Source organism: Coenobita brevimanus, chromosome 50, assembly GCF_032717465.1.
Source record: "Coenobita brevimanus isolate Jiangsu-jjx chromosome 50, ASM3271746v2, whole genome shotgun sequence".
Taxonomy (NCBI): Eukaryota; Metazoa; Arthropoda; class Malacostraca; order Decapoda; family Coenobitidae; genus Coenobita; species Coenobita brevimanus.
Genome location: NC_137003.1, coordinates 12,388,780 through 12,409,453, shown reverse-complemented (window position 1 = coordinate 12,409,453; position 20,674 = coordinate 12,388,780). Strand labels below are relative to the sequence as shown.

Here is a 20,674-nt window from a genome sequence, read left to right as displayed (position 1 = left end):
GTCCACCATTCACTCCGCCAATGCAGGCAGAGTGCCTTCAGGTGACTACACAGAGTAACAAGCCAAATGGTAGCCCAGAAAAAAAAAAAAAAGTACTTAATATGTTGAGTGGTACTACATAATCAAACAAAACTGAGGTCACTGCTGTTATTCAAAACACCAGTATAGCATCATTTCAATAACTGGACATTTTCGAGGTTGTACAAATGACTGCGCAAGTTTCTAATTCACTTAGAAGTTTAATTCAACTTAATAGTAACAGTTGTCACAGTTTTTGAGTATTTCTATCTATCTGTCTATCTATAGCCCGACGCCGTAATCCCGCAAAGGGTGGCCGCAGACAAAACACCTCCAAGTCACTCTGTCACCTACCATTTGACTACCCTCCCCCCAACTCACCCCCCCCTCCCTCATATACCTCTCTACTCCATCCCTCCACCTCATCCTCGGTCTACCCCTCCCTCTCCCTCCCTCCACCTCACCTACATACACCATCTTAGTCTTTCATTCTCCATTCTCTTCACATGTCCAAACCACCTCAGTGTATTTCTCCTAATCTTCTCAACCCACATCCACCCCACAACGTTCCTTCACTTCTTCATTCGTCAACCTGTCCCTCCACATCACTCCACATGCTCCTCTCAAGTAACTCATTTCCATTGCTCTCACTCTTGACTAGTTCCCCTCTTGCAAGGTCCATGCCTCGCTTCCATACTTCAGGGTAGGGATCACAATACTATCATGCAGTGACTTCTTAACTTCCATACTCACCTCCCTATTTCTCATCACTACTTTCAGTGTACCAACAACCTTCCTTCCCTGCTGTACCCTTTCATGCACTTCATCCCCCAAAGTTCCATCCTTACTCATCACACTACCCAAGTACTTGAATGCACTCACATTCTCCATATCCTCACCATCCAACCTCACTGCACACTCTGTGACTTCACTCCTCTCAAACACCATAACTTTACTATTGTTTACATTAACTTTCAGCTTCCTCCTCCTACACACTGTCCCAAATTCATTCACCAAACCTTGCAACTCCCATTCATCTTCACTCAACAATACTGTATCATCAGCAAACAGCAACACCGGAATCTTCCAAATCTCACCCTCATTCATTAGAGCCACCCCCACATCCACTGCCCTACCTTGCACCTCCTTTACAACCCCATCCATGTATATATTAAACAGCCATGGAGACATCACACAACCCTGTTTCAGTCCCACATTGAGATCAAAGAACTCAATCAGCTCACCATCCACTCACACCGTAGCCCTAGCTCCTTCGTACATACTCTTCACAGCACTCAACAATTTCCCCTGGACTCCATATATTCTTAATACCTTCCACATACCTTGCCTATCTATTCTGTCATAAGCTTTCTCCAAGTCCATGAAGGCAGCATACACTTTCCTTCTCTTCTCTAGATACTTCTCCACTAAACATCTTAGAACAAATATCTGATCTACAAACCCTTTTCCCTTCCTAAATCCCCCTTGTTCTTCTCCAACTGACTCCTCTGTCATATGCCTAACCCTATCAATGTGTATTCTACCATATATTTTACCAGTCACACTAAGAAGGCAAATACCCCTATGGTTACCACATACTTCTCTCTCCCTTTTTCCTTTGTATAAAGGAACAATTATACCTGATTTCCAGTCCTCTGGAACCCTTCCCTCTTCCCAAACCAATCTACACAACTTCCATATCCACTCCACAACAATCTCACCCCCATACCTGAGCATTTCAGCACACACTCCATCAATTCCTGGGGCCTTTCCCAACTTAATCTTCTTCATCGCTTCCACTACTTCCGCCCTACTGATCTCTTCCTCCCTCCTCTCATCTCTTCTTCTCCCAGCCATTCCCCAACCACTTATACTCGCACTGCTCTCACTCTCTACATTCAACAAATCCTCAAAGTGCTCCTTCCATCTCCTCAATTTATCTTTCCTCTCCACCAACAGTCTATTATTCCTATCTTTCACTCCCCTACTATTTTCCCTTTCACACTGCCTTACTTTCTTTACCTTCTTCCAAAACAATTTCTTCCTCTTCCTCCATTTCACACTCAGATTCCTCCCAAACTCTTCATCCACTTCTTACTCTCCTTCACCAGTCTCTTAATCTCCCTTCTCCTGCTCACATATACCTCTCTCTTCTCTCTCTCATCTCCCCTACTTCTACTCGCTAACCATTCACTATATGCCTTCTTCTTTTGTTCCACAGCTCGTTTCACCTCATCATTCCACCATGCTGTCCCTTGCACACCCTTGCATCTCCTCCTCACTCCACAAACCGCCTAACATGCTGCGCCTATCTCTTCCGTGAATATCTTACACACGTCTTCCACCCCTTCCATCTGCTCTAGCTCATACATTCCCAATCTTTCTTCCACTATGCTCATATACACTGTCATTTTCTCACTATCTTGCAATTTCTCCACTCTTCTTACAGGAGCTGCTTCCTCCTGTCTTCCCCTTTGCAGTTCTACCTTGGCCATCACTAAGTGATGGTCCGAGACTCCATTCCCCCACCCTCTCCACACTCTTGCATCCAACACTTGTCTTCTCATTCGTTCATCCACACACACGTAGTCTATCATTGCCTTTCGTTCAACAAGTTCACCATCCATCCTCCTCATTACTCTCCATGTATACCGGTGGATCAACTTATGACGAAAGTAGGTGTTGGCTATTGCCAACCCCTTACAAGCACAGATGTCCACCAAAGCACTACCATTCCCATCTACTTCAGCTGGCACACCCCACTGACCAACCACTCCATCCACTCGTACATTCCCAACTTTGCCATTCATGTCTCCAATCAACAGCACTCTCTCGCTCCTCTCAGACTTGTCCATACATGCTTCTACTCCCGCCCAAAACTCGTCTTTCACTCTTACCACTCGATCCTCTGTTGGGGCAGAGTATTTAAAGGTTTTTATTTTTTTTTTCTCCCACCCTTGAACCATCTGACCTATCCCTAGGTTAGAATAACTCAGTATTCGGCAAAGATTCACGTGAGTTGTTAACCAGAATCTAAGCACCAATTATCAGTAGATTGATAGCCAGCACTCTTGTTCCTTGACTGCTGTAAATAAACACTGGATAGTGAAGGAACGATGGTATCTTGTTAGGGTCACGTAATTAGTTGTAACAATCTGTTTACCCTCATATTTTCAAACTGCCCAAGGATGCCAGCTTTTCACGTGGTGGATATTGTATCTTTATTGATAAACGAAAAGAAAATGTAAATAAATCTTATGGACCACTTTCTCCAGGCTAAGAAAAAAAAGGACTGCAGTATATTACATAAAATTTCTGTTGCTGACAAGGAGCCTACTTATGGTGTCGCTGTGGACCCTTGATGGAGCACATACGGTGTCCACCTGGGAACAAAAACTCATTTTTCTACACCTCACCAATGGAAGGACCCTGGTCTGATTGTGGTGAAGTGTTGTCTACCACAAGAGGATTCTGGCTTCCTACTGTAAGTACTGTATATGATAGCACTGTGTGTGCAGTTTCATTCCTGTGGTCGACGGGTCTGCTCAGCCAGACGGAGTAGACTTATGCAGGAACAACAACAACATGTAATTTGTTTTAGCATGCTTTGCAGTCTTTGCTTAATCCCTGCAGTCTAATGACAAAGTCCATATTTCATTCTTGCTATGCAGGGATGAGCTTATTCAGATTAGGAGAGATTTTACATGAAGAATGTGTTAGACAGAGCCAACATTACCTCCTTGACTTCTAGATGGCTTTCGAATACTGTACAAAATCATTTGATGACAGCAAGAATACAAATTTTATAATATGCATCGGATAAACGTTAATTCCTGACACCATTTTTATAAAGTATCTTCAGTTTTTATCAGTAATTTCCAGAGCAGATAGTTGTCATTGGAAGTCACTTTGATTTTGATTTTGTCGTGAAGCGTGATACTAAGTAAAGGGAAACTTATAAATGCAACTAAAAATTGACACAAAGTGTGTGTAATAATACATATGGCCACATTCTGCAGAGAGATCTTGGAAGTGATTGCCGAGAGTAACTGGTGGGAGGCAGGTTTTGGTCCCAGGAAGCACGGGTTGGAACCTTGTCCTAACTTCAGAGATCTAATCAAGCAACACTCAGACCTTTCTGCCACAGTCATGGACAGGTGCCTGCCAACCAAAAAATCCTCACAGTATGATTTTAGACTGCTAGAAGATAACTATTATGTGAAGGATGGTAAGTACTGTAGCAGGTTTTTTCTTATGTGTCTAAGATCCCTTACCTACTTTAACTCAGTTGATGGCGAAGGGTCGACTTGACTGGTAGCCACAATGACTTATACTACATAACTAAGGCTTATCAGATTTTATGCATCCATGACTTAATATTCAGTGTAGGAGTAACCATGTTCCGCCCTTATAAAACAAGCCAACTAAGGTAACTAAGTATTAATTACAAAATAATAATATACCTCATCCAATTTCATCTGAGCTGTGAGAGTGGCCCAGTTCTGTTGGGCAAAAATAATCTGCAGCAACGGAGGCTTCCTCACACTGGGACATATGCAGAAATAAATGGTCTGACCGTATCATCATTAGCAGCAGCAGTAGCAGTCAGAGTAGTTCACTAGGGGAAAAAAGTCCTTCATTATTTTCTACTCAAACATATTTGCTCTTAATCTCGTCCATTCAGTGCTAGCGAAGCTCCAAATCTCATCTAACCATATTACTTTCTGTCCGCTGCTTCCTCTCACTCCATTTTTGGACTGTCACTTTGTAATCCTGGTTGTCCTTCTGCTATTTTTTTTTTTTTTTTACGAAGAACGTGATTAGTCCCTATATATTTTTGCTTTTTTATTGCAGTGATTATATTATCCTCTACTTCTGTGTGTTATCAATGTGTTCTCTTTGTATCTCTTCATGTGACACCTATATATCCTTTCCTCCTGAGCACTCCTTATATTCCATGGATTTAGCTAGACAGCACATTGCCAATCTCTAAACCAGGACACACACACTGATTACTCTATTAATATGAAAGAAAAGCATTCGGGAGCCGAAAGCTAATCGCCTGCCAGAATATACTGTTGGCCAAGCCCAAGATTTTTGCCATATCTTGATACCCTGAAGGTTTTATGTTGATAACTCAAGCGGTTCATGAGATAAAATGATGCTAAAGGTGGGCAATAAAAACTAGACCTTTGGCAGCCATTTTGGTGACCTTGACCCCGAGTGCCCATTTTCTAACTCGTACAAGAATTTGGCCATATCTTGGCACCCTGAAGATTTCACTTTGAAAGCTCAAGCCGTTTATGAGATATAATGGTGCTAAAGGCGGCCGGTAAAAACTAGTTGATCTTTGGCAGCCATTTTGGTGACCTTGACGTTGACCCCGAGTGCCCATTTTCGAACTCAGCCAAGGTTTAGGCCGCTTCTTGATACCCTGAAGGTTTCATGTTGATAACTCAAGCCGTTCAAGAGATTAACTGGAACACATACACACACACACACACACACACACACACACACACACACACACACACACACACACACACAGGCAGGCAAAAACATTATCGCTCCGCTTCGTAAGGCGGGGGGATGTTTTTGCCTGCCCTTGCCTGCTTTAGTTTGCCTTACATAGTTTTGTGGTACAGGGTTCCCATTATCCACTAAGTCGATGTGGTACTGCCTTTAAGAGATGAAACAGTTAGTGACTAACCAAAAGGTTTCTTGTAACATATTAAAAAAAAAAAAAAAAAAAAAAAGCAGCATTCCTTGGTAACTATAAATAAACTAGAAAGCACCCTGACAGCGCATACTTCTGCTATTGCCATTCCTTTTAAAAAGGATTTGGATCCGGATTCATGGAGATAGGATCCTGATCCTGATCCGTGGAGATAGGATCCGGATCCGGATTCGGATCCGCCCCCAATTTTAATCAATTCTTTCTTGGCCCATGGTCCACTATTCCACAAAATTTCATCGAAATTCATCGAGAACTTTTGGAGATATTGTGCGGGTTGCTCCAGACTTCTTCCGTGGCCATGGCCAACCCTTTCACAAAATTTCATTGAGAGTTTTTGGAGATATCTGGACAAAAAGACAGTCAGACAGGCAAATGAAACTGGGCATAGGTAGAGCGCTTGCCGGATGGATCTTCCCCCTCCCTCTCTTCCCCCTCTTCTCCCTCCCCCCTCTTCCCTCCTCTTTCCCCCCACCCCCTTCTTCCCCCTACCCTCTTCCTCCCTCCCTCCTCTTCCCCCCCTCTCCCGTCTTCCCCCTCCCTCTTTCACCCTCCGCCCTTCTTGGCTGTTTCCCTCCCTCCTTCCCCTCCCCTCTTCCCATCTTCCCCTCTTCCCAACCTTTGCCAGATGGATCTGCGTTCTTATTTTTATCGGCATGTCGACAGTAGAGCCCTTGCCAGATGGATCCGAGTATCTTTTTTTTTTTTTTTTTCACGGTTGTGTCGGCAGTCACATGGTGAAAAATTTCGCACTTCATTGCGATGCACAGGATGGGTTTAGGAAACTGAAAATTGCATTGAGTGGTGCTGCAGACGTTTCTTGTCAGTTTGGTAAGAAAAAAGAATCGTTCTTTCCAAATCTGAAACAAATGGTGCCCGGCAAGCCGGCCACTGGGTCCCGACGATTTCTGTACCCACGGCCATTGAGATGTTTCAACCCCACACCCACCCCAGGGCCTTTGACCGATTTTCGTGAAAAACAATAGGCTTCCAGAGTTTATGGATATCTGCCTTCTGATTTTTTTTTTTTTTTTTTTTCAGAACGATTGGCGCAAAATTGTGACCTGAAGAATGCAAACAAATAAACACAAACATATGGGACTGACCAGCATACCTGCCGAATCTTTCGATTCCGGCAAGCAACAAACAGAGGTGAATACATAACCTCTTCCAACTTCGTTGGCAGCGGTAATGACACATGGTGATCTAGTGAGCTGTGGTGCTCCGCTCAGATGGATCCTGTAAGGGTTTACATCTGAGAGAGGATTGGGATATATTGCTCATTTCATACTGTTAAAATGGGAGTAAGGCTGGGGAGTGGCTAAACCGTGGGCCCCTGTGTACATGGTGGGTAAAAAATTATTCGATGATAGTGTACCAAAATCCCTCCATGTCATTTTTAATCTTTGCTTGATTTCATTGTCATGGATTGGGTCTGCATGAGCTGCCTCCCTGAGGTATAGCTATGACTCAGCACATTTTAATACCGGTATTTATTTTTATTTATTTACTTTTTTTTTTTACTGGAAGAGCCTTGTCCTGTCTGTCAAACACAGTTTTCGTCTTCACATTCATTTTCAAGCGTACCATTAGATTCCCATTGTTCTTTAAAAATCTGTTTCTTCAGCAAAACGAAAATAGTTCAATGTCTCACCATTAATGTTAACTCTCTTTTCATCCACGTCTAAATTCCTGAAATCATCCATTAGGCTTGACGTGCATAACTTTGGTTACACTGTATCTCCTTTTCTAACACCTCTTTGTTATCTTTATGGAGGTCAGTCTTTTAATATAAATTTCCCCTTGACCTTGAATTTCTCTTAACTCTGATGCCGTGTCAGCTGAATCCAATGTTTTGTTATTAATAAATGCAGTGCACATCTGATTCTTAAATTCCAAAGTTTTCTTAGTCACCTGATTATTGCCATGAATTTAGTCTGTTCTCAGGAAACCACAACGAAATCCAGTTTCTCGGTTGGTTTGCGTCTTGTATGAGACTAATTCAATTCATTAGGATTTTTGTGAAAAGTCTGTACACAACAGTGAGAAAACTGATTAGTTGATAGTTCTTCAGGACTCGTACCTACAAAATACACAGTAGCCTAAGTACATCGAGCAGATATGATTTTTTGTGAATTTCACTTAACTCTGGACAGTACTAAAGTGTTACTATGAAAGTACTGACTGTTCTTAAGTACATTCGGCAGAGTACACACTTGAGGGCCCCTGAAGTTACTCAAATGCTCATTTTATTCAGCCAGGATGCCTGGTAAGAACATTAAGGTACAATATGGAGGCCCTTGAATTATATGGAAACATGAGAGGAAAGATTCTGAAGACCAATGATCATTTTGAAGTACATGAAAAGTAAAATGTAAAGGTTGGACTGTACTGAAGTAATTTTACAGTGAACGGCTTGGAAAGAGATGATGTTATGCCATAGACAAACATTTGAAAGAATGCTGGTGGAGAAATGAAAGTATTCCCAATACTGCAATACTTGGCCACTGGATAAATGCAGTTGTTTAATTGTGACGGTCTTGACTTTCTTCTTTTTTAGTCTTCTTGTTTTATATTAATTTGTAGTATGACCACACTTATAGGAGTGTCATTCTTCGCTGTTCTTTTGTTTTCATACATAGTCACGTTTTTGTAGGAGTTGTCTAGCGTGGACAGACCACGCCAACAGAAGTTATCTCTTATGTTCTAATGTGTGATTCATTAAAGCAAAGACTTTTCCGCCAAAGATGTACCTCCATATGTTTTTTTTACTCAATTTTGGCCTATATATCTTTATATTTAACAAATGTAACAAAGCTTGAAATATATGAGATGCGAGTGAGGAGCGTTGTGCAAATGGAAATGTGACATTTAAGGAATGGTAGGTTATACAAACTAAACAATAATTTTGTATGACTTGATGGAAGCGATTCATGGTGAATTTTGTAATATTCAGTTATAGCTGTACCCCACGGTAATCAGTCTTTGTCATAATTTATTCAGTAAATCAGATTATGTGTTTAACATAACAGGAATGCATCTTGAAAACACAGCACGGAGAACTGGCCAAATTCAAATGGGGAAACGGCTATGAATCCATCATGGTTAAGTGATGGAAATATCTCAGTTACTTTTTACATGATACTGTTACATCCTCGTCCCACACTGCCACAGATTCCAACGGCAGTAGTTCAGTACAGGGAGGATGTTGCCCAGTCAGTTGTTCGTCCCTTGGTCAGCCTTTCGGTGTGCAACTAGACCAGCTGAGGTGTTGTAAATAAACACTGGCTTCTTAAGTTCACTGTCTTCATTTTCCAGATAGTAACACTTAATGCTTGCCAACTTCACTGTTTTCTCAAGTACTGGAGCTATACAATCTTCACCAACTGCATTTACAGTACACTTAAGTACACTCAGACTGAACCGAAAACTGACAAACTGCTCTAGTCTCATCCCCATCCTTATAAAAGCTTCCAGTATTCTAGAGTGATATACTACTTCTCCAAAGTCCTCGTGCATTCTCGAGGGAGCAACATTTACGACAGTTGCAAACTCGGAGACATCCAAAATATCCCAGAGTTTTTTTTTTTTTTTTTTTTTTCACTTCTTAACACTAAATTGTTTAGCATACAAACTGGGATAAAATTACATAATTCAACAATCACATTAATAAAAACATTATAGAGAAAAAGAGCCTTAAATTTAATGTATAACTTTACAAAATACCTCTGCTCACAAATAGCAGGCTAACTGGCAACTCTGACACGTAACAGTAAAAATACGAGAAACACTGAGAAACTTCCAGTAAATTCTGCTTATTCATCAAATGCAAAGACAGGTATTTATTTTTTTTTTATTTACTTTCGGTTTCATATTTTCAGACAACCCCTACCCCATAGTAATTAACCTCCTCAGTATCGAGACTTTTGTGTCATTTCTTGATTCTGCCATACTATTTTGTTAGATTTAGGAGGGTCTTTTTGGAGAGGAGGTTAACAAACCCCTACTGATGCAAAGTCTGCCTTGAGGAAACAAAATTATCAGGTAGTAGCATAGATTATCAGGTGGTAGCATAAATGAACAAGAAGTAATCCGAGAGTGCAACACCCACGACCACCAACTTGTCCAAGAGCCGAATATATGAATTTGCCCAGTGACCTTGACCTACGAAATATTCTCAAAATCGATTTACTTCATGTTTTCTACACCCATCCACCATTTTTTTTTTTTTTCCAGATCAAATTATAATTGTTTTAGTTGACTTTTTCCAGTGACCCTTATTTGTGATCTTACCCAGTGACCTTATCATTGGCTGAGTGTTCTCAAAAACTAGTCACTTCATCCTTATTTAAACCAGAATCTATCTACAAAGGTTAGTCAACACCGAATAAGAATTCTAAGTTGACTTTGCCATATGGCCTTGATCTTTGAACTGTTGTTCTCAAAGCAGTAATTAAACCATTTGGATTATCAGGTCTGGCACCAGGTATGATCCAAATCATATCAAAACTGTTTTAGTTACGTAGTTTACTCACAAACACACAGTTTGAAATTTGACCTTACCTAGCGACCTTTTCCTTTGAATAACTGTTCTCAAATCTGAATCTCTTTGTTCTTGGCAGATCCTTAACACTTCTGCTGCGATTCAGATCTGACTACAAATGATCTAATTTTGTCTTGTAACCCGGGCATTTTAACTTTACCTCTAACTTTCTGGTTGATTGTGCAGAATCGAATCCATTTATTCTTGCCTTACCTCTCTGCCTTTCCACAAAGTTGGGTTTAAATTGGATATAAACTCTAAGTTGACATTGCCCTGAGACCTGTTGGTCTAAAAAAAACAAAAATTACTCCTTGGCTGACCATCAGCCATTCCGCCAAATACGGTTATAACAACTAAGTTGTTTAGTTAATTATCCCACAAATGGATCGACGTTTCACCGTGCCTTGTGATCTTGCTCTCAGAATTGAATCACTTCATACTCGCCTTACTCTCAGTCATTCCCCCGGTCTTTTTTTTTTTTTTTTTTTTTTCAGTCGGATACAAATTTAAAGTTGATTTTGTTGGGTGAACGTTTGAGCTAGCCCAGTGACTCTTCCTTCGAATTATTGCTCTTAATAAAAGGGAAAAAAAATTCTCGTGAACTATTCCTCGACCCTTCCAAGTTAAAATAAGGCAAAGAATTTTTGAGTAACATTGTTTTCACACACACACACACACACACACACACACACACACACACACACACACACACACACACACACACACACACACACACACACACACACACACACACACACACACACACACACACACACCTAAAACTCATTCTTATTAATGAAATACATTAAGGAGCACAAGTTGTCGTTTAGCTTTGTTCCGTTTTGCCACCAGCAACCCAACAGCAGAGGTGTCTTGGCCTAGACGACCAGTACTACTATAGTTAAAAGAGTACGTGCAATAAGAGAGACGGATTATGAACAAGAAGTGCATTAGGAAATATAGTTGTATTAGTTTAATAAATTTATATCCATCCATCCATCCATCCATCATCCAATCCAGTGTCGCCCCACGAGGAGTGTAGGAGCCCGGGGTTAAGCAAGTTGGTGCTGACATTTAAGAGTGACCAGCCTCACCCATATCGGAGTGGCATAACGTGAGCAATAACCCCAACCATCCCTTGGATGTAAGCTTACACAGGCTTTACCTGATTGGAGCGCCTTAATTGCCCACTAAACCGCCAGGCGCCACAATTTGGTTATATGGTTACCACCCAGCGTAGTTAATGGTTTCTTGGTGTACAAGAAACCATTTGGCAGAAGGAAGAGGAAAGAGTGATGGAAAGACAGAAAAGGGAGTGTAAAGTGACCCGTAGGGAGAAAGAAGAGGAATGAATGACGGAAAGACAGAAGAGGAAGGAAGAGAGGAAAGGGCTAGATATCGAAAGCAGCACTACATTGAGTGAGTGGATATTCAGAAGGGAAATTAAACCTGAGAATATGTTAGTTTCATGGGAAATAATAATAATAATAATAGTTTCTCTAGGATCACAGGAGAGAAGCCCTAGTATAAATTGTACACCTAAAAGCTGTAGTTCTTAGAGTCCCCAGTTTCGAAGTGTTTCATCGATGATTGCAATGATGCCCTGAAGCTTCATTGTTTTCTGAATCAAATCTGATCATTAGGCTATTAGCTTAGTACAGTTGGAGAAATTTCCGCACGGGACACAGCGTAGAAGGCAGCAGGAGCGGAAAATAATTTGATCTGGTAACAATGTTGTTGGAATGTAAGGGGTGCGAATGATGAGGTGAAAGAGAGAGAGATTGTCCAGTGGCTTGAGGGTGCGAAAGTGGATGTATGTGGAGTAACTGAAACTAAATGGAGAGGAGAGAGTGTGAGAGAATGGGAGTATGGATGGGGTATATGTGCAGGAGCAGGTGAGAATGAGAGGGCAAAAGAACGAGTGTGTATTGTTGTGAGTAAAAGATGGAAGAAGAACATAAGAGAGTATGGATCAGTTGGCTCAAGGATTGTGTGGGTAAGATTGAAAGTTAGAATACAAATGTGGGCGATTGTGTGCGTGTATGTGCCAAAGCAAGATCGTGCAAGCAGAGTGAGAGAAGAGTTCTGAACAAATGTGGAAGTGTGCAAGGAAAAGTATGGAAGGAATGGGAGAGTGTCTTTTATTAGAGATATGAATGGTAAAGTAGGGAATGTGAAGGTGGATGGAATAGTTGGTGAGTGGGGTGTGCCTGCTGAGATAGATGAGAATGACAGTGCGTTAGTGGACATCTGTGCCGGGAGGGGATTGGTAATAGCTAATACCCTCTTCAGGCACAAAATGATCCACAGGTATAGATGGTGAGTGATGAGAAGAGTGGGTGGTGAACTAAATGAAAGGATGGCAATGATCGATTATGTGTGTGTGGATGAAAGGATGCGAAGATGTGTAATGGATGTAAGTGCTTATAGAGGTTGGGGAAGTGGACTTTCTGACCACTGCTTGGTGGTGGCTAGAATCAAGATCCAAGTAAGATGGAGAAATAGAAGAAGGGAAGGACGGGAGGAAGGAGCAGTAGGAAGGAGAGTGGAAAAGTTACAAGAGGATGAGAAAAAGGCAGAATATAAGAAAGAAGGGGAGGAACGATTGGATAAATATGTATTGGGGCAGATGGGGGATATGGAAGGTGTGTGCAAGATATTCACAGAAGAAATATGCGCAGACGGAAGGGGGTGCAAGGAACAGGATTGTGGAATGAAGAAATGAAACAGGCTGTGACACAAAAGAAGAAGCATACAATGAATGGGTGAGAAATGGGGGAGTGGAAGAAGTTGAGAGGCGGAAGAGAGAGTTATATGTAGAAAGGAAGAGAGAGGTGAAAATATTAGTAAGAGAAAGTAGGAAGAGAATGGATGAGGAATTTGGAAGGAATTTGAGTGTAAAGTGGAGGGACTGTAAGAAAATGTTCTGGAAGGAGGTGAAGAGAGTAAAACAGGGTGGCGGTGAAATTAGTAGGGGAGTGAAAGATAAAAATGTAGATTACTAGTGGGGAAGGGAGAAAAAGTGAGCAGATGGAGAGAACACTTTAAGGAATTGTTGAACATAGAATGGAAGTAATGCGAGTATAAGTTGCTGGAGAATGGCCGGGAGAAGGAAGGAGGTGAGAAGACAGGAAGAAATCAGTAGGATAGAAGTTGTGGAAGCAATGAAGAAAGTCAAACTGGGGAGAGCCCAAAGAATTAATTGAGTGTATGGTGAAATGATGAAGCATGAGGGAGAGATGGTAGTAGAATGGAGGTGGAAGATGTGCAGATTGGCCTGGGAGGAAGGTAGAGTCCCGGAGGATTGGATGTCAGGTATAATTATTCCCTTGTACAAAGGAAAAGGGGAAAAAGAAGTGTGTGGTAATCATAGGGGCATTTGTCTTCTTAGTGTAATAGAAAAAGTGTATGGTAGGATACTTATTGACAGAGTTAGGGGAATAACAGTGGAATTAGTTGGAGAAGAACAGGGAGGCTTTAGGAAGGGAAGAGGTTGTGTAGATCAGATATTCATTCTTAGATCTTTAGTGGAAAAGTTTCTAGAGAAGGGAAAGAAGTTGTATACGGCCTTCACGAATTTGGAGAAAGCGTATGACAGGGTGGATAGACAAGGATTGTGGAAAGTATTAAGAATACGAATATATGGAGTAGGTGTGAAGAGTATGTATGATGGTGCTAAGGCTGCAGTGCGTGTCGAGGATGAACTGAGTGAATTTTTCTCTTTGAAGGTTGGGTTGAAACAGGGATATGTCATGTCTCCATGGTTGTTCAATCTGTAAATGGATGGGGTAATAAAAGAGATGCAAGGTAGGGCAGTGGATGTTGGAGTGGCCCAAGTGAGAGAGGGTAATGTTTGGAAACTCCCTGTACTGTTGTTTGCAGATGATACTATGTTGTTAAGTGAAGACGAAGGGGAGCTGCAAGGCTTGGTGGATGAGTTTGGGAGAGTGTGGAAGAAACGGAATCTAAAGGTGAATGTAGGGAAGGGTAAAGTGATGGTCTTTGAGAGAGGTGAAGTCAGTGAATGTACAGTGAGGTTGGATGGTGAGGAAATGGAAAATGTGAGTACGTTTAAGTATTTGGGTAGTGCGATGAGTAAGGATGGAAATTTGGAGGATGAAGTGCTTGAAAGGGTATAACAAGGAAGAAAGGTTGCTGGTTTCTTGAAAGCAGTGATAATGAACAGGGAAGTGAGCATGGAAGTGAAAAAGTTACTACATGACAGTATTGTGATACCAACTCTAGCGTATGGAAGTGAAGCTTGGACGTTGTTGGAAGGACACAAGTCAAGAGTGAGAGCAGTGGAAATGTTATTAAAGAGCAGCCTGTGGAGTCGCATGGAGAGAGGCTGACAAATGAGGATATAAAGGAGCGTTGTTGTGTGGATGTGTTTCTGATAGGAAGCGTTAGGAGGAACACACTGAGGTGGTTTGGCCATGCGGAGAGGATGGAGGGTGAGAGACTGACGAGGAGTGTGTGAGTGAGGTGGAGGAGGGGGAGAGGGAGGAGGAGGCCGAGGATGAGATGGAGGGATGGAGTGGAGAGGTATTTAAGAGGGGTGTGTGAGTTGGGAGCAGGGCAGTGAAATGGCAGGGGACAGGGCGACGTGGAGACGATTTGTTTGTGGCCACCCCGTACGGGATTAAGGCGTCTGGCAATAGATAGATAGATAGAACAGTGTTGGGGGTAAAGGAGGGATGGGACGTGCGGGGTAGGTGAGGGTTTGGGGGATAATGGGGGTAGCTTCGTGGTGGGAGGGGTGGGACGTGAGGGATGGGTGGTAGTGGGAGTAGCTGTGTGCTGGGAGGGATGGGAGTGTGGGTAGCGGAGTGTTAGGGAGAGACTTAGTAACCATTTAGTGTCGTAACATAATTTGCTTTTATTTTGAATGAATGTCTTTTTATGATAGGGGAACACACGAAGTAGCAACAAGCTGTAAGGTGATGGTTCATGACATGATGAGAAATGGCCAATTCAATGATCATGCAAGGCTGTTATAAACACACAGACATCACCAACACGTAACCCTATATAATGACTCGCCCCTCTTCGGTATCTATAACATCCCTATTGTAGGCTAACAGAGACTAATATCAGACGTTTACCTCAGATACGTCTTAGAAAAGTTGCTCAAACATCCTTAATTGTAACGTATATTTGTAGTGTATGGAAGATAAAGTATATACCTAATATTCAAATTCTTCGTTGTTTCAGCCAACCATTAGTATTTTTTACCCCAAAAGGCATTAAAGTATGTCAGATTTTAAGACAAATGCATCTTTGTTAGCTGTCAGTGTGAATTTGATATATTTCCTAAATCGTAAGCACATGTTGGCCGTTTGCCACAAACTAATTTTTAGCATAAACCAGACCTAGACCTTTTCAGGTCAGTCATTAGCGTTGTGTGTGTGTGTGTGTGTGTGTGTGTGTGTGTGTGTGTGTGTGTGTGTGTGTGTGTGTATGTGTGTGTGTGTGTGTGTGTGTGTGGTTAGAACAATTGTGTGGACGGGGCGACCACTTCTGCTAGCACGTTTGTAGATATTGCATTACGAATATTTTGTAAAACGTTAGGTGCATGCACAGTTTGTAGCAATACAAGTCTTTCACATTGCTGGTAATTTTGTGTGTGTCGTGTGTATTTTGTCAAATATATCATCATCATTAATAGCGACATTATGTCCGTATTCACTTCAGATGACAACTGAAAAATAGACTGATTGTATCTTATTCCGGCCAACCGAAAGGTTACCTGTTTGACTGTAAGGTAATCTACTGCTAGAGAGAGAGAGAGAGAGAGAGAGAGAGAGAGAGAGAGAGAGAGAGAGAGAGAGAGAGAGAGAGAGAGAGATTTTGCACGTTTAATACTCGTATAATCACATACGTATGCACATGAGCATAAAGTTATATAGGCCTATTAATATTTGAGGGATTGGCCCTAAGAAAGTGTTGACTGGAGTATGCCTAAATTTATAGCCTGGTATGAAGGCCTGGCTCATTCATCCGTAAGCAGGGTAAGTGCCTGTACGACTATGAAAGGATAACAAATTACACCGTCAGTCTCAAGGATGTATTTTCCTTAGTCTGCCAGCATTCGGCCCTAACAGTAATTGACTCATACAAATATAAAATGGACTATTACAGGATATTAGATTCGGTATTCAATACAAGTTGCAATGAAAATTACAGTGACTTTGTTAAGCAACTTGCATGAGATGCAGTAGAAATCATTTCTAAATATTTGTAAATTCTCGGTCAGCAATAGAAAGCTTTCCTATGAGGGGACGGAATAACGGAGGCGAAGGATAAGGTTAGGTATTGGCGATAGCTGTTTGCATGGGTATTGAACTTATTCCATCAAATACTGAACCATCATTAGCAGCTTGTTGCCACTACTTTTTATTATTAATAGAAAAATCGTATTGGAATGATTATCTACGCAGAGTTTGTTGACACAATTACTGGCTACTTAACTTCTCCCTAACACTCACCTACCCCCACCACCACCCCCCTCTCCCCCATCACTCACCTTCCCCGCAACTCCCACCCCCTGCTTCACCCCCAGCACTGTTACCAGATCATTTCTGTCTGTCGCTGCTGCTGCCATCTACACAGTGTCCCGCGCGGAAATTTCTCCAACTGTGCATACATAGAATTCGTTCTTTACTGTAGGCTCGCTATTCAGTTATCGATACTTTTTTTTACCACTTATATGTTAATGCTTTCACACTGCTTTGAGCATTTATCGATAGTAAGGCCAAGGTATGTGATGAAGGGATGGAGTGGAGAGGTATATGAGGGAAGGGGGTGTGAGCTGGGAGCAGGGCAGTGAAATGGCGGGGGACGGCGACATGGAGGCGATTTGTTTGTGGCCACCTTTTACGGGATTAAGGCGTCTGGCAATAGATAGATAGATTGAAAGAGCTTAGTTTAACTGGGTAGGTTTCATGATGGCATGTGTTATCCTGAAATTAGTCACATTATTCCAATGAAAATTGGATTATTTTTTTCCCTTGGCAATATATATATATATATATATATATATATATATATATATATATATATATATATATATATATATATATACACGAGTATATATATGGAAAACATAGCTGCCCAGGGGAAGTTTTAAACTGCATATTTAGCCATATATATGCTAGTTCACGTTTTTTATATACACATTTTTGTAAAGTTAGGGAAGCACTCATTGTTTTCCTCAAGTAATTAAAAATGAACATCTGTTTTGTTCATATGTTACATTTTTTTGCAGGAAGCAGTCCTTTTGAAGAAAGCCTTGACAACGGTGATAGGATAGCTAAGCTCCGTGTTGAGGCAGAGGAACTGAGGTCAGACGGGCTTGAGTGGAAGAAAGTCCACCCCGTGACCATCATGATTTATCACAGACGCCGGAGGCTTCTTCAGCACCCTCTGGTGGAGGCGTGGCTCAACCACAAGTGGTGGCGCTATGCAAGGAGAGTAGTGGAGGTTGCATTAATTTTACAGACCATCTCAGTTGTCCTGCTAGGGTGCTTCATTTACTATGTCAAGTAAGTGACGTGGACTGTATACAGTATATTATAATATGCTCTGGTTATATTTTGGTGACATATTGCAAAATAACACGACTTTTTCCATACCAATGACATAGTAAATTGGGGAACTAATGAATCACTTTTATATGTAGTATACACACTGGAACAGATTTTCCATAGGCAATTTTCTGTAATAACTGACTTTTGTGTAAAACAAAACGTTGAACATGGTGACATAACTGTCACAGTTTCTATTTGTGATTCTTGATTCCACAAACATAATCGGTCCACTTAACATAACCTGAATTGCCATCTATTCATCTTGACAGTTGAGCTGTAACACAGCCTTTTCATTATGTTGCATATCACAAGGAAGTGTAATGGAAAGAATATAGAGCCACAGCATTGACCTACAGCAGTCTTCCCTGATCTGTAGCAAAATTTCATGCTGGAACATAGTGCCAGTAAAAAGACAAAGTGGTATGGAAGGCACATAAAGCTGAAGTTTTTTTTTTTTTTCTGTCAAACAACAACACAGGAATACAGTGACAGTCACAAGAAGTTCAATAGGAAGGTTGTATAGCTCATTCACTGAGCTGTAACAAGACATTTACACTAGAAAATGGTGCTCGTTAGGTGGTATGATATAGAAATGATATTCATCTGTAGTATTGTCTTTTCGAATATTCATTCGAATAAGATACAGGAAATACTCTGCAAAAGGGTAAAAATCTCAAGTATCAGGTCAACGAACGATAACATACCAGCTGTCGGGGTAATGCGTATTATGTAGGGATGGCGTAAGTTCATAATGGCGTCCCGTATATAAAGTATAGGGGCACGTGCACGAAACGAACATGGAGCCCAGTTTTACGCATTTAGAGTAAAAGACCTTCGCCATATAATTCCAAAGATACGCAAAAAGTTCCGGAAAACGTTCTTGGAGTCACAAAATTGGGTCCCATTAATTACAGATTTTATTCATCTGCATTCTTTCTTTCTTTGTACGTAATTACTCCCAAATAAAAGATCGTCCAAGAACCAAATACACATTAAAACGCTTTTTCACATCTGGGGTATTTCTTTTCATACGAGGAATAGCATTAGAGCTACAGTATGTGGGTTATAACCAAAAAACTTTCACTAGTATCATATCTATTCTCAGAATGTATTCAGGTCCACGAATTCGTGTTTCCCCATTCCACATAAGCATTTTAGGTAAAGTGTATCATTAATCGTGGTAGCGATTATCATACAGTTAAAAGTCCCTTTATACTATGGCTAATGATTATTTGGAAGCTAGTTATCATAAAAACAGAAACTAAAAATAAATATTTTATTCTAAATTGATTGTTGAGATCTGAGTTGGAAAAGTGCAGAAACAAGAGATGAATTAAAGCACAGAAACAAGTGAGCATTTCAGATGGAGGAGATTCAGAATTCTGTACTCATCAGTACATTGCATTTGTTGCTATCGTTAGGTAAGTGCAGAATCTCCTCCCTTTCTAAATGCTGCCTGGTTTCAATGTTTTATTCATCTCTTGTTTATGCACTTTTTCCCTCCCTACACCTTAACAATCATTTCATAGTATAATGTAAGTCTTTTTTTTTTTATAATACCAAAGATCATTTTACTCATAACACGCCATATAGCAAGGTGACGAGGAAGTCTGTCCGTCTCTAGTAAAATGCTTTAACCCTGAAGTTCATGGGAATGAATAAATTTTCTCCACGTCGCCATGTCCTCCAGCTTCAGGCAGCCTTACTTTCATCTCACAACGCTCTTATCATATTTCTCCACCATATCGCTCCACCTCATCCTTAGTCTCTGCATCTTCCTCCGACTCATTCACATACTGTATACTCCACCAGTCATTATCTAATTCTTCATTCACTCCATGAGTCCACATGGCAATACCATCTCAAAATTTTACATTCGACATTATTATCAAGAATAATAATGGCCTGTGGAAACATTAGTCTCCTCCATAATTTTTACCACCCGCATTTTCGAAGCGAGGGGAATGGTAATGTTTTCAATTGTGAGGTTAGCTGGCTTGCCTTGACCCCGAGTGCCCATTTTCGAACTCGTCCAAGATTTTGGCCATATCTTGATACCCTGAAAGTTTCATGTTGATAGCTTAAGCCGTTCGCGAGATATCTTGTTTACCCACACACAACTGAAAACATTATCACTCCACTTGCTTCCCACATGTGTTGCGAATTGAGTGGAGTGGTAATGTTTCCAGTTGTGAGGTTGGCTGGCTGGCTTTGTTTGTGGGTGTTTTACATTCTGAATTTGCATCAGATCAGAAATCTATCTACCTATATCTATATACCTAGGCTGCTTCCCCTAAGGAAAGGGAGATAGCCAAGACAGGACGACACACTCCCAATTTACTCATCCACACAAACACATTCATTCGCATCTTAGCCCCAAGGGGAGAAGGGACACATCCTCACCACACCACACCGCATGAGGGTCAACTGCTCAGTGCAATCAGTGACATCCGCAGCAGGGCCCGACTGCAGAACTGGTTTACCTCTGCCACATCATAATGGACCCAACACCTTACCCACACCTGACATGATCAGCTGATCAGACCAAATGTGGCAGAATATCCCCTCAGGGCTGTCATCATTTATTCATTCACAATTTCTCTCCAGTCATTTGTATCAATCACAGCCACTCTTCCTTGCTCAAAAGACATCCCTCTCGTATCCAACGCTCTCTTCACACTCTCCATCCAACCTATTCATGGTCTTCCTCTCAGCCTCGCACTTCGCACATCAGATTTATGGTCCTTCCAATTTATCCAGATCATTTAGGCTTTGTCCCTCACGGGACTT

At 41.3% G+C, this 20,674-nt stretch overlaps 1 protein-coding gene across 1 annotated transcript in view; it reads left to right on the top strand.

Moving 5' to 3' along the window:
• The window catches only part of LOC145399862 (transient receptor potential cation channel subfamily A member 1-like), a 78,464-nt gene that overhangs the window by 9,681 nt on the left and 48,109 nt on the right, over positions 1 to 20,674 (top strand). The window contains exons 4-5 of the mRNA XM_080272442.1: positions 4,038 to 4,246; positions 17,563 to 17,839. Of these exons, the coding sequence (XP_080128568.1) occupies positions 4,038 to 4,246; positions 17,563 to 17,839 (486 nt within the window). The remainder of the gene's footprint in view (positions 1 to 4,037; positions 4,247 to 17,562; positions 17,840 to 20,674) is intronic.